Consider the following 14619-nt stretch of genomic DNA (forward strand, 5'->3'; position numbering starts at 1 on the left):
CACAGGCAAACACACATGCATACAGTCACGAGCGTGCGCACGTACACGCACACATGCACGCACGCACATAGGCGCACACACACACACACACACACGCATACATCAACAGGCAGACACACATACATGCATACGGTCACATACACACGCGGTCATGGAAACACACACAGACACAAACGCAGACATCCACAGGCAGACACATGTACATGTATACAGACACAGACACAGGCATATACATACACATACACACACCATTGGACAAAACTTAAAACTGATATTTTTCATCAATCAGTTCTGTTCTAGTTGAACTGGCTCTTACATCAAGTCCATTATCTGATTACCAAGTCATTTTTGAAAGCAGATCAATAATGGATTTCAGAGCTCTTCATCATAATTGTGATCTATGTGTCTATCTGCTGTTTATGTGAGACATATTATCCATTTAGACAGTTGGATAGACAGATCTACATTTATTATGAATTTGAAAGTGTGAACTTTTACACACAAAAAAAGAGACAGTGGATATTTCTGAGACAAATTTAGAGGAGAATGTTCATGTGTCCACATAAACAAATATGTACATTAGTTCCTGTGATCACAACCTTGATGCCACTTCAATTTCATATTTACCTAATTTATCACCGAGTAATGGTATTGTAAAATGTTTATCAATATCTACTGAGAACACTAAACATGTTTCAAGCTAACATCCAACTCCACTAATGTTTGTAGATCCAACATTTGTGTCAATCGCTGATGACATTATTACATTAATGCATTTGACAGACGCTCTTATCCAGAGCGACATACAGTTGATTAGACTAATCAGGAGACAATTCTGCCCTGGAGCAATGCAGAGTTAAGGGCCTTGCTCAAGGGCCCAACGACTGTGTGGATCTTACTGTGGCTACACCGGGGATCGAACCACTACGCTACAGGCCGCCTGTAGTGATGACACCACTGTCACATTAGCTCTCACTATCTGAAAGCTGCTTTTTCACTGATGCTATGCTAGTGACAGAGAGAAGACTATAAGGAAACTTGGGTTTTGCTGGAGCTAACACCTCTGAAGCAAACAAGTGGAATCACACCTCGTGCTGAACATTTTTTCTGGTTTTAGAGTAAAGACGGTGATCGTGTAACTAGAAAGTAGCGTGTTTCACTCTACATACATTGGCACTTTGCTGATTTAAGGTGCTTCTAACTTTCAAAGAGCAATATGGAATTGTATTAGGCTCCTGTATACTGGGAAGCAACAAATTCTGCGATAAATGCTTTGTAAAGATTATAGATACCACGCATTCTGAAATGTATCATTGAAAGAAACAAGAAGCAAGGCTGGCTCGAAAATATAAACCAGCTCAAATCTGGACCTCGAATCCAAATCCGGCCCTGGTTTTCTATTTTCAAAGGTAATTATCTGAAAAAAAGTGCTACTGATTAGCTGGACTGTCATTTCACTAAGTGGTAGCATCGTTGATTAGTTTTAATGCATACTTTAACGTGAGAATTATTCGAAACTGTGATCAGTTATTTTACATTAATGACCCTAACGGACTGACCAAACGCGCGACATCAACAAGGTTGGTTTTGTTAGCAGTTCTGTTGTTATTCAGCCGAACAAATAATAACAATATTTGTTCGCCTCATAGAGGGGTAACGTCTGATTTACAAACATGCGGTCTGCACAATTGTTATGGTCGACACTGCCGTACAGTGCAGGTGGATTATCTTTGCTCGTCTAATCATCCGAAAAGGTTAATAATTCGATTTTCATGCGGAATCAGTAATTTACTGTTGTTGGTCAGGGCAGCCACGAAATGATATGCCTTGATAGTAAGATTTAACCAACTGTGGTAAGACGTGATTAAAACTGTTTAATTATGTAACAGTTACATTGGCATTGTGTATAATTATCGACAGCTTGCAAATCGAGTCAGAAATTTGAAAGCGGATAGACAAACAATTATTTTAATTATTCGAAATAAACTGTATAGTGGATTTTGCTGGCTAGCTAGTCTGGTCAAGTTAAGAAGCTCGACTGAAGTCTTACAATTTTTTTCTTGAAAATGACAGTATAAGCAATCAAATGGTTATGTACCTATACAGTAAGGTTGTATCGAGCTAGGTAGCAACATCGACTAGAATAAAGTACAAACAGGTTGCAGTAGTTTCAGCAAATATAACGCAAGGTCAGTAGTAAATGGAGAATTACCACAAGCGATGCAACGAATTCTCTTCTCTCCATGTTAAACTCGACTCGTGATTACTTTCTCAAAATCATTTCTGTGTTATTTTAGGCTGTACTGCGGTTCGTCCATTCAGTTCGAAGTGCAACATGTTTATCAAGGACGCGGCCATCTTGCCTAACTCAGTACTTCCTGTTTACGTAATGCTCGCGTAACGACGAGGGACACTTCTTATCCAACCGCTGTGCATTCAGGATCAGACGCCGAAAAGGCGCTGGATTTCGAACTGCCCCAAATGAATGTCAGTAGGGTACTTGAAATATACAGCGGGCGGGGAGGAGGACATAATAAACAACATAGACAATAATATATATGTTACGTTCAAACCTATGTGAAAACAATATATTTTTATTTCAAAACATGTACTCTCACGTTTTTTTTAATTGTTTTTTTAACTAATCAATTTTTTTTTCTGAAAACCAGAGGTGTCAAAATTATTAACAAGAATTGTAAATAAAAGAAAACGATGTGAAATTGTCAATACATTTTTACTTTAGTTAATCTTGGTCTAAATGAACTATATTGTGTAATTTCATCACTTCCTGTTTCAGAAGTATAGAGTATAAAAATTTAACAAGTTACAAGCATGGAAAATCACTTTGTCACAAGTATGGTAATAGGTACAAAAAAGACATAAATGGTTAAACATACCACCACTACCTGTCACCAAGTCTCTAAAAATAACCATAAATGGCACCTCGATACTAACCCACATTGCTCCAGGGAGGAATGTTCCCTGATTAGTCTAATCAACTGTAAATCCTTTTGGATAAAAGTATCAGCTAAATAACCAATTAAATCTTTTTTTATGGTCATTTTCCTCTGACATCTCTTTTAACAAGGTGTATCTGTCTGCAGAACTGCTGTTCACTGGAATTGTTTTATTTTTTTTCACCATTCTTTGCAAACTCTAGTGTGTGTGTGAAAATCCCAGGAGATCAGCAGCTTCTGAGATGATCAAACCACCCTGTCTGACACCAACAATTATTCCACAGTCAAAGTCATTTAGATCACATTTTTTCCCCATTCTGATGGTTGATGTGAACATTAACTGAAGCTCCTGACCCGTATCTACATGACTATATGCATTGCACTGCTGCCACACAATTGGCTGATTAGATAATCACATGAATAAGCAGGAGTAATAACGTAAAAATGTTCCTAATAAAGTGCTCGGTGCCAATAAAGTGAAGGGTGCCAATAATTATACAGCCCGCTGTAAGCCAAGCTGTTTGGTGCGCATGTAGATGTCAAATTCAAAGTGACAGTGAAGTCCTATGCTTATCCTTGTTCAACAAGAAATACAATGTGTTGTGTCTATCAGTATCAGTTGCTTTTTCACAGAGACAGTTAGGCTATGTGACTGTGGTTAGAGGGTCATTCCCATTGGTTTCAGCTGGGTACAGGATAATATTACAGATACATAGTTCCCCATACATAGTTAGTTTCTTTGTGACAGTGCTAGTGAGTTAATAGTCTTTCTATCAGAAATGAGCAGTTAACATGCAATGTAGGCTCGTCATTTCTCTGTTGGAAAAATTTAATCATGTTTTCTTGCCAGGTCGAAGAACATAATATGAGTAATGTATGCACATTTAGCAAATTGGAAATAGGCAATAGACAAAACTTCCATCCATTTTCATTGTTTTCACATACTGCTGGCTGTTAGCAATCACACAGCACAAGCAAGAGGTAGGGTATCACTTGCAATTTCTTTAGATTATAAAAAACTTTATTTAAAAGAAATGTATTGATACATGATACAGGCTGTATGAATCTTGCATTTTATAATAATATAGTTGTTAATATAGTCCACTCCATTTCAAATGTAATTAATAATTAATAAATTAATAAACATTACCAAGATCAATATTGCACATGCATCTTTCAACTGAATGAAGTTTATTTTAGCTCTTAAAAAATCAAACCCTATTATATATCTATTAAAAAAAAATAATCCACTGTTTTGTGAGTCTACCTGCATCTGAAACCTTACAAAAGGAACATGCACCTATCACAGTGTCTTCTGAGTTTTCATGGTCATTCTGTCTTATCGGTTCTGGAACTTTGCTGAAGGTCTTTGGGTTTTCTCTTAGCAAGCTCAGGAGGCACACCAAGGTCCAGTTGTTGATAAGTCTCGGCCCTGAAGAAGTATGTCTCTATTGGGTTTGTTTCTTCCTTGTTTTTCATGTGACCAGGCTAGCTGGCATCTCTAATGAAAACATGTGACTTATCATATCCATACCCAGTCCCTCTTCTCATCTTCATTTCTTCTCTTACTGCTGCCTGCATACATTTAGAAATGTATTCCATTTGCAGACAAACACCTTTATTGTGTAATTGTTGTCAACACCTGTAGACAAGAAAAAGTCTTAAAGCGTTACAAAAAGTACTGCAGGCATGATCAGTCCATTCACTATGGATGTACTAGTCCATATTGAAGGAATCCTGTTTGAGTGAGTCTGAACTTTCATTTACACAGGTACTCTGGACAGATGGAGAGACGATCTGGGCAATTACTCCTCTGGGCGGTATTGAAAGCACCCCCCGAGGTACACCTCCTGTCGACAGCCCCATATTTACATGTAGTATGTTTTCTGAACAGGTTGCGTATTTCCGAGGGCCTTTTTCCTGTACCATAAAACAGTAGTTTATGCATTCCTCTCATTGCTTTGCAATCCCAGGACATGAAAGTCTGCGGCCCGGTCTATTTTTCACAGAGCCTGTGCCATGTCCAAATGCACTCTGTGGCATTGCGGGCTCAGTTATTTATGGACCCCTGTCACAGGAGCAGCAGTTCCCCATTAAGGGGGGCGCAACCCTTTATTCATCCGAGCTGCAATGATGTCTGAAACGAGCGCACGCCGTTTGACGCTCCCCGCCAAACATTCATCTTGTTGATGTGTCGCTCGGAGGGATCCCATTGGCCGCTGGGACCCAGCTGTGGGAGGAATTGACTTCTGTCTCTGCCTGTCTGTTCTGCAGCGCGCCGAAAGCTAGCCATGGCGTCCGTTTTCAGGGCGCTTCTCTGGTCCACCATTGCTTGCTCTTAAAAAACCTGCTGGATATTTGTGTGTGGGCATCGTTATTCTAGGTTTCTAGGTAACTGTAGTCAAATATTACATTTACCTAGCTTGGTAAAGGACATGGTGTGAGTCTGTATCTCAGTAAATGAATATGTTAACTAATTTGCCATTGACAGAAGTGAGTTTAGTGCCATCGATGAAAGGTTAATTATTACAGAAATCATACGTTTATATTCCCCTTACTGTTGTCCCCTTAGAATTTGACTGTATTTGAAAGTTATTCAAGTAAATTTCATCAATGCTGTGGTGGGTGTAGATTGTATATTCCATTCCTCTGTACATTACATCCTTAAGTATTGATTATGTCACTATGATTATACTGTATATCAGTCAGCCAATAAAATAGTAAATAAGTCAATTGATTTGTCAAAACTATTTTCCACTGTGAATTTCACAGAATATTAGGGGGCAGAGTCCTCTCATGTCTCAGTCCACATCATATTAAGCCAGTTATGTTGAAGTTTCATATTTGATAACTGCTGATTACTGATGTCCTCTGGTTATTAAAATAGAATCAAAACAGGAAAGTGGGGAAATTAATGGTAAAATGATAAGTCTTCAGTATCTTCATAAAGAGCATATTAATTTGTCCTGGGCATGTACGACCTCTAATGGTTTTAATGTTGTCTTTCCTTGAATGTCATTATAATACTAATTATATTATTGTTCATTGCCTAAGAATAGTGCTTCCCTCAGGTTGTTCAATTTCTGCAGAATTGATTTCAGTTCATGGCTAGGATTGATTTTTGTCAGTGAGCTGCAGAGTGAGTGGGTAATCTATCATTTTGTCATATCTTGTTATCTTACACGTTGTCTACTGTTTGTGTGTGTGCTTGCGTGTGTGCGAGTTTTGGCTTGAAGTCATTACATTCATTTTGCACAAGACCCTTTGATGTCAGGCTCTAAACAACTTCCTGGGCTCCCCAATGCACTTTGTGAAGATGTTTAAGATTAAGTTATTTAGTTTCAAATATAGCTTAAATGATAGACAGCCTGAAACTACGAGCTAACACATTTATACTTTAGCATTCTCACAAGGATGTGACTGAAATATTATGAATTTGTTATTGATATATTTATTATTATTTTTAGGTTAGTTGTTTAACTACTCAAATGTAGTTTCACACGTCTCATTTTTGTCTCCCTCTTGTGGATTTACTGTGCACTGAGCTTAACAGTAGACAACAAGCAAAGAGATTCAGTCCTGCAGTGAACAGTACTTTATAATTAGTGATTTGTAAAATACTTTTTTTGTATTTTAAAGCAAAACCATAAAGCAAAGACGATTTTAAACACGTTGGGAAGATGTTAAGGATGTGAACAGACTTGGATCAAAAACATAATTGTTTTGGATTCAAATACATTTCTGTGCTCAATTGATCTTGCCTGAGGCTGGTGCAATTGAGACAATCAAGAGGCCCAGAAGGCACAGTCTGTACTTTTTTTCATAGGTTCCAAATTCCAACATACCAGACAAGCTCAGTAAAATGTTAGAGAAGTATTTGAATCCAAAACAATTATGTATTTGACCCAGGTCTGCATGTGAATATCCATCTGGGCCACACATGCATATATACTCACAAGGCAGAATGACTCACTTACACTTGTCTGCATTTATATAAAGGTGATGAACATGCAGTCCATCTGAATACATGGGATTTAAAACGGATTTTGTTGCATAGAGCCGTTATTCGCACTGCGCATTTATATTATGCAGGATATTACTATCTGTATAGCTGTTCTGATAATATAAAAAAAAATGAGAGGAAAAATGGAATCTGGGTAGCAAAGTACGTTAACCAAGCGTAAGGTCAATCAGAATCACCCTGCGTCTCGGAAGATTTGCAGAGAGCGCCATTGATCTTGACCCGCTCAAAGTATGATCCCGGAGATAAAAGTAAACCGTGCGGAGGGAAACTTACTCACTGTCAGCCGCGAGTCAGCGAAGGCCAATTCTAGCCTGCAGGCTGTCTTTGAAAAATGAAGGGCAAAGAACTGAGGATTAGACAGAAAACTTCACACACAATTCATTGTAATAACAGCCGGCAGCAAGCGGCAAGCTTTTGACGGGTGGGAGGAGTCGGAGTTATCGAACGCGAGGTGGCAGGTCTCGTTGGACCGTTATGTGCACGGTAACTGCGGCCACGTAACGATTACAAAAGGTGCGTTTTCACATTCTGTCGCTGTGTTTTCATTTCAAGAACGAGAAATGTCTACCGTAACCCCATAAGCTGTACGTCATGATTGGCACCAACAGCAATTTCCCTCACGATTTATGAATCTATCCACTGAACAAACTATCATTCATTCTGCCATATCTGTGTTGTACGTTTGTTTAAGTAGCCTATTTCAAGCAGGACATTGACTTTCTCTTTTTCTTTTCATAAGAACATTTAGACGTATTGCATGGGTCATTAACTGGCATTTTTTATTTATTTTTTTGTGCACAAAGCAATTAGACCAAGTGCCATCTGTGAAAACAATTAATTGTAAACCACAGAGAACACACATCCAGTGACATGCGCATATATTATTTGTGGCAGATGGGTCAGGTGGTGTTCTGTCTTTAGCAAACATCACTTTTGCAGAAAAAAGACTTACATCATTAAATATGCTGTAAAAACTTCAGCAGAGTGGTGGTGTACCCGGAGGTCATGTGAACTGTAGAGAGCAGAGAGGTTGCAGAAAGAATTACAGGTTTGCAGAAGTGTAATTGTATGCGGGGACGACAGCTCTCCATTAATAACAATTTGGAGCTACATAATGAAGTATGATATATTTTTCCCAGGGCATATGTCTTTCATGCTGTCACAGGTGCATTTGAATAATATCTGCCTCAGAGCCTGATGTATCTGTGCAGTACAATACTGGCCCTTATCCCTGCTACAATTCCCCACCACACAACAAGACCACTGTCTGGAATATACCACACCAACCATAGTCACCCACTCTAATGCTCAAGTCAAGTTAAACTTTATTATCTCTGACTGGATGCCCAAGAAAAACAAAAAACAAAAAAAAAACAGAAAGGCCATTAAGACAAGAGAAAGTTTGATCTTTTCAGGCCTTCCTGATGTCGCAGTCTGTCCACAATGTGAAATCTTCAACTAATAATCCTTGTCTCATCAATTCAGCACTAAACCTTGATGCCCATGCCACAATAGTTGTGTGGTCTTGATCACTTGTAGTGGTGTTGAGACATTGAGCTTCAAAGATACGTATGTGAATGGGCTCCAGGCAGATATAACCTCTGCAATTTAGAATTTCTTCATACTTTTAAATAGTATTTATGTGTAAAACTTCACACATATAGTTAATGCCCTATTAGAACAATACAATTTGAAGTTCTCGACTCATAATATTATGTTTTATGTATGCTCCATCTTCTTCTTTTATTACTAGTTTTTATTTTAGTTTTATGATAATTTGATATTGTAGTGTTATGTTCTTTATTGTTGTTTGCCGTAAAGCACTGTTATGAAAAGTGCTATTTAAAGTTATAATAGAACCAATAATAATAATTATTATTATGAGTATTATTATGATTATGATTATGATTATTATTATGATTATTATTATGGTTATTATTATTATTATTATTAATAATAATAATAATATTATTGAGTAAGTGTAATTTCTAGCATAGCTTCAGTTGTACCCCAGAAGCAGCCAACGGAATGCCACAGTGCAGTAACTCAATAAACTGTGAACACTGGTCAAAACACTCACTGCACAACATAATGACATAAAGGGTATGGGGATATCTCCTACTCTTGTCCCACTCTTCCTTGAGTTGTGTCAATTCAGTTTCATTGGATAATCCCCCTGCAGTCTGTCCATCCTTCATCTCTTTTATGAAAGGTTCTATTCAGCCATCCAGTCAGCCTCCTGTGAAATGTGCCTTATACTGAGCATGCTTAGAGGAGATTGACTTTAAGACCTGCAGTGGAGAATGGTAATCCTTAATCAGTGAGGTACAGCCTTTGAAATCACTGGTGGGTCGTGTTGACAGTGATCTGTCCTTGGCATGGGAGAGGCAGAGTTGTGTACCTGACATCCTTCCAGGATGCAACAGATCCACCCTGCCTGAGGTTCCGATAGTCTAATGAATGACTTCCCGCTGTGAATTACACGGCTCCCAGATAATCATCTGTCCTTTGAAATATTCAAAGTAAAGCTATAGAGCCTGTTGGACCCCTTTGTCAACTTCCAATTGTTTCTGTTATTTTTAATGAAATTCAAAAATATATACAATTTTAAATGGTTCCTATTTATATAGCGCCTTTATCCAAAGTACAGTACAATTGATGCTTCTCATTCACCCATTCATACACACACTCACACACCAACGGCGATTGGCTGCCATGCAAGGCGCCGACCAGCTGTACAAAATCCCTGTCTTGTGCAGAGATATCTGAGTGTATAAACATCACTATAAGAGCAGCTGTGATATCAGGTCCTTGCGCCAAATGTATGAGAGAAAAGGTGTGGCCGGTGGGTAAAGCACCAAAACGGCGGCCTGCTCTCAATAGCATTCGGACATTGCTCTCTGCTTCACCGAGTGACTTACCCCTGCTCCACATCTGCACCTGCACTGACTGTAGCATTAGCCTGGAGCTGCTGGCACTCGACGGGTCAGGTCCGAGCAGTGGAGCGGTCGCTGTCTGGTCCTGACACCCTGTGAAATATTAGCTGCCGGCAGCATATCGATCCCATGCCTCATACCTGCCTAAATATAGATATATCACAGGAGGAGAAAAAAACACTTCTGATAGGCTCAATACATCTGCGCCAGAGCAGAAGTGGTGGCTGTTGATTGTGGTGATGAATTTCTGTTCTGCAGTGGACTATTTATTTATTTATTTATTAGACTTATTTACTAACTTATTACGTACTTACTTACTTACCTATATTTTACATTTTTACATTTTAGTCATTTGGCAGACGCTTTTAATCCAAAGCGACTTACAAGTGCATAGGTTCTACCACAAGTCAAAGCATCACATCCAGAACTAGAAAAATACACCTGGACTGCTGTTCTAAACATATAGTCGTCATCATAAGTGCAATTTTTTTTTTTTTTTTTTTTTTTTTGGGGGGGGGGGTTAGACAGGGATAGGGGTATCAGAAGGGGGGGGCGGGGTAAATCAGGAGGGGGGACTAAGGTAGAGTTTGAACAGGTGTGTTTTGAGTCTGCGTCGAAATAGGGGGAGGGATTCTGCTGTCCTGACAGTGGTAGGCAAGTCATTCCACCACTGAGGAACCAGAACGGAAAACAGGCGTGAACGTGCAGCTCGACCGCCAGGTGCCCGTAGAGAGGGAATCGTAAGGCGACCAGAGCTGGCAGACCGGAGTGGTCGAGCTGGGGAGCAGGGAGTGATCAGGGATTGTATTTGGACTATATACTTCCTTACTTCCTTACTTACAGTACTATGGATTGTTTGTCATTTGAGGCTATCTAAGGGAAGGGTGTCACAGTGGTCAGATTCTGGCTGTTATCGATTGGCTGAAAGGTTTGTAATCATGACCAGCCAACAGCTGTCAGGTCTAAACTGTCTGGCACACACTATCAGATCACCGGCCATAATTACCTCTCATCAGCTGCTCGAGGAGATTCGAAAGAAAAGCACGCTAAAGTAGCCCATTTTCTCGCCTGTCAATTTCATCTCTGCGAATGTACCCTGCCAATGTATTTATTTATTTATTTATTAATCTAGTCATTTATTTTTTTATTCAGTTATTTGGGAAATGAGTCATGGTTTTAAATGCTTGGAGAGGGGAAGACACCTTGTCACTGTAAATACAGCACCTAGTCAGAGTGAGTTGAAGTACTCTGTTTTCAGTAGGAGTGACTTGTACAAACAGTTCACTGCAGTGGAGACACAAGATCTATTCATCACCGTGGGTGACTTCCCTCTGTACTTAACAGAGTTGTTTGTTCATTTGAGAGGATAGATGATGATAGCTACTGTCAAGGCTAAACCATTCACAAAGAAACACCAGAGCTCAATACACAATGTATCAATGTCTCCAGCCAACTGTTTTATACAGCTGATGTGTTGTTTCTGAAGGCCCCCAAACAAAACATTCCTATATGTAGCTTTCTGTGTCTCAAAACCAAGGACTAGAAAATATTTAAGATGACATCACCTAAAAACCAAAAGATGCAGTACCAGTCAAAGTTTGGACACAGCATGCCTTTTTCTGATGAATGTTTTATTTCCTCTGTTTGTCATCAAACAGTTCATTTGTGGTCAAAGTGCAGATTCTCAGCTTCTATTAAAGAGTATTTTTATATTTTGGATTCACATAACAATTACAGAACTTTGTATACATAGCCCCCCATTTCAGTAAGATGTTCCGACTCTGGTGATGTTGCTAGGTCACAGACATCAGGAAGTCATGGCATGCAAAGGATATGCAACCAAATGCAAAACATGTCTATTTTATTTGACATTATGTTAATTTGTCTCAAACAAATGGGGGGCTATGTAAATAGTGCTACAATTGCTATATGGTGAAACCAAATATAAGAATATGCTTTAATAAAAGCTGAGAATCTGCACATTGACCACATGTGAATTATCTGATGTTTTATTTCCTCTGTTTGTCATCAGTCAGAGAAAGCAAAAGGGCAAGGTGTGTCCAGACTCGGACTGTATCTATTTGAATCAGTTGGCTACATAACTGAAGGGAGCTTTGAGTTACAAGTTAAAGAATTGTTTACCTACATTTAACATAATTCCTTTCTTTGACATTATTTCATGTTTTCATAATGACTGAGATTTGGGCAGAATGAAAAGCCTTATGCAAATTAGATGTCTTCATACAACTTAATTTATTCTTCTTGATATTATTATTATTATTATTATTCCATTACATCTGCTAGCCAGAGGAAATATGATGCACTGGGAGGACCTAATGCAGCAGTAACCAAAGGAATTAAGGTAAGCCGAACCTATCCCCAACAAGTTGCCAATTTTCCCCTACACACCTACATAACCATTTTAAGAGATGCACTGTACAGTACATTGTCCACATTCATTAAAATAATACTTACATGTTCTCGAGCGTCCAGTAATAAAATATTCTTAAATGTTTCTAAATATATGATATATAAATTTATTTTCTCCAAAAATTTTAATTGGACACTATGGTGTTGCGTGATTGTGGCACGTCCAAAAAGTTTGTGTTACTTTTAAAGTAACTCAGAAGAGTACAGGACACCAGTGCATATTGCCACTATATTTCAAATATTGCTGACAAAGTCATTTGAAATTGTGTAGGTTGACTATATTATCCTTGCCTGCCACTACTAAAGTAGCCTAGGCCTAATCCACTGCTGAGATGACTGATGTCCTTTCAAATATGCTGGAAGAAACATCATGGTAGCACTTAATTTCACTGTCCTTGTACCCTGTGACATGTATTTATTATGAACAGCAAGTACATCCTACACACCAAAACATACACACATTTCTGTAATTATACATGTGTATTTTATAGTAATTACCGATGTACTGTAATTATACAGGTGTCTACAGTCAACCATGTACTGTATAGTATAAACAGTTTTTATTCACATCTGTCATTTTGTCTGATGGGACTGTGTTATTTTAATGAAGTAATGATGGAAAAATAATACTATGTTTTGAATGGTCTTTGGGGCGTTTGCTCTCAGCAGCAGATGTTGAATCTGGAAATAGCATTCTCATCTGAATTGCCTGTTAAATAATGTGATTTGAGCGTAATGGCATGCAGAAAGAATTGAAGACCGATGAGGTTTTATTGAGTGCCATGTGCAGTTTGCACATCTGATATTTCTACAATTTTTTATATATTAGTTTACTAAAGCAGAAAACCATACAACATGCCATTGCAAAACAAGAGTTTGCATTCTGTCTTGTTTGCTGTTTACTGAATTGACACTCAAAGGAGAAATAATGAAACTTTACAAAATGTACAATACACATCCCATGCAGTATTCACACCCTCAAACACATACATACATATTTTGTTGTTATTCCCCTGTTACAAAGACACAAATATGAATTTAAACTCCAATTACGCTAGCCTGCTGTTGCGACCGTATTCAGGGTCTTAGTGCTGGGCGTATCACCCATTGACCGTCTCCCTCCTCTCTTTTCCCCCGATGTCCCCACTGCGGCCAACCTTGGGCCCGGCAGCCTATCACATTCCATCTTACAAAGGCAGCAATTGTTGCTGTCTGAGTGCGGGATCATCGTTCACAAAGCCGGCTCCAGACAGTCATTCATGGTGGGATTTGTATTGATAGCACGCTATCTTCATCCCGGCCGCGTTCAAGGCCCAGCCAAGCCTCCGTGCTCCGCGCTCGGCGTTGTGCTCCACGCTCGGCTAACGCCGCGGCGTCTGTGTGACGCTAGTGACAGATTTCCCTGCCAGTCCTGATTACCTTCCAGCAGGCTACGGCTCAGCGCTTTAATGCTCCGGCAAACCTTGAACAATAACTCAGCCGGTGAAACGCAGCCGCGTCTGAAGGCAGGACCCTGAAAACTTTTGTGTTTTGCTCTAGTTAATGGGGTTTACCTGGCCCTGTCTGCGGGGCTGGGGCTCTGAGGCAGCACTGACCACATCTGGCACGTGAGGGAACAGGAAGCAGCACTGACCACATCTGGCACATGAGGGAACAGGAAGCAGCACTGACCACATCTGGCACATGAGGGAACAGGAAGCAGCACTGACCACATCTGGCACATGAGGGAACAGGAAGCAGCACTGACCACATCTGGCACATGAGGGAACAGGAAGCAGCACTGACCACATCTGGCACGTGAGGGAACAGGAAGCAGCACTGACCACATCTGGCACATGAGGGAACAGGAAGCAGCCCTGACCACATCTGGCACATGAGGGAACAGGAAGCAGCACTGACCACATCTGGCACATGAGGGAACAGGAAGCAGCACTGACCACATCTGGCACGTGAGGGAACAGGAAGCAGCACTGACCACATCTGGCACGTGAGGGAACAGGAAGCAGCACTGACCACATCTGGCACATGAGGGAACAGGAAGCAGCACTGACCACATCTGGCACATGAGGGAACAGGAAGCAGCACTGACCACATCTGGCACATGAGGGAACAGGAAGCAGCACTGACCACATCTGGCACATGAGGGAACAGGAAGCAGCACTGAACGTGATCTGCATGAGTGAATGTCAGTGGATTTAACCCGTTCGTATCATGATGTCTCACAGTACGTACCCAGGTTCAGGCAGGTGAAAGTTCTCGGTAATAGGTAGTT

The 14619-nt window shown here is 39.9% G+C and overlaps 1 protein-coding gene across 1 annotated transcript in view; it reads right to left on the bottom strand.

Annotated features, from left to right (window-relative positions):
* Positions 1-2369, bottom strand: part of slc25a26 (solute carrier family 25 member 26) — a 40285-nt gene extending 37916 nt beyond the window's left edge. Inside the window, exon 1 of the mRNA XM_061219421.1 lies at positions 2213-2369. Within this exon, the coding sequence (XP_061075405.1) occupies positions 2213-2245 (33 nt within the window). The 5' untranslated portion in view covers positions 2246-2369. The remainder of the gene's footprint in view (positions 1-2212) is intronic.
* Positions 2370-14619: the final 12250 nt, after the last annotated feature.

This window comes from Conger conger, chromosome 14 (assembly GCF_963514075.1).
Source record: "Conger conger chromosome 14, fConCon1.1, whole genome shotgun sequence".
Lineage (NCBI taxonomy): Eukaryota > Metazoa > Chordata > Actinopteri > Anguilliformes > Congridae > Conger > Conger conger.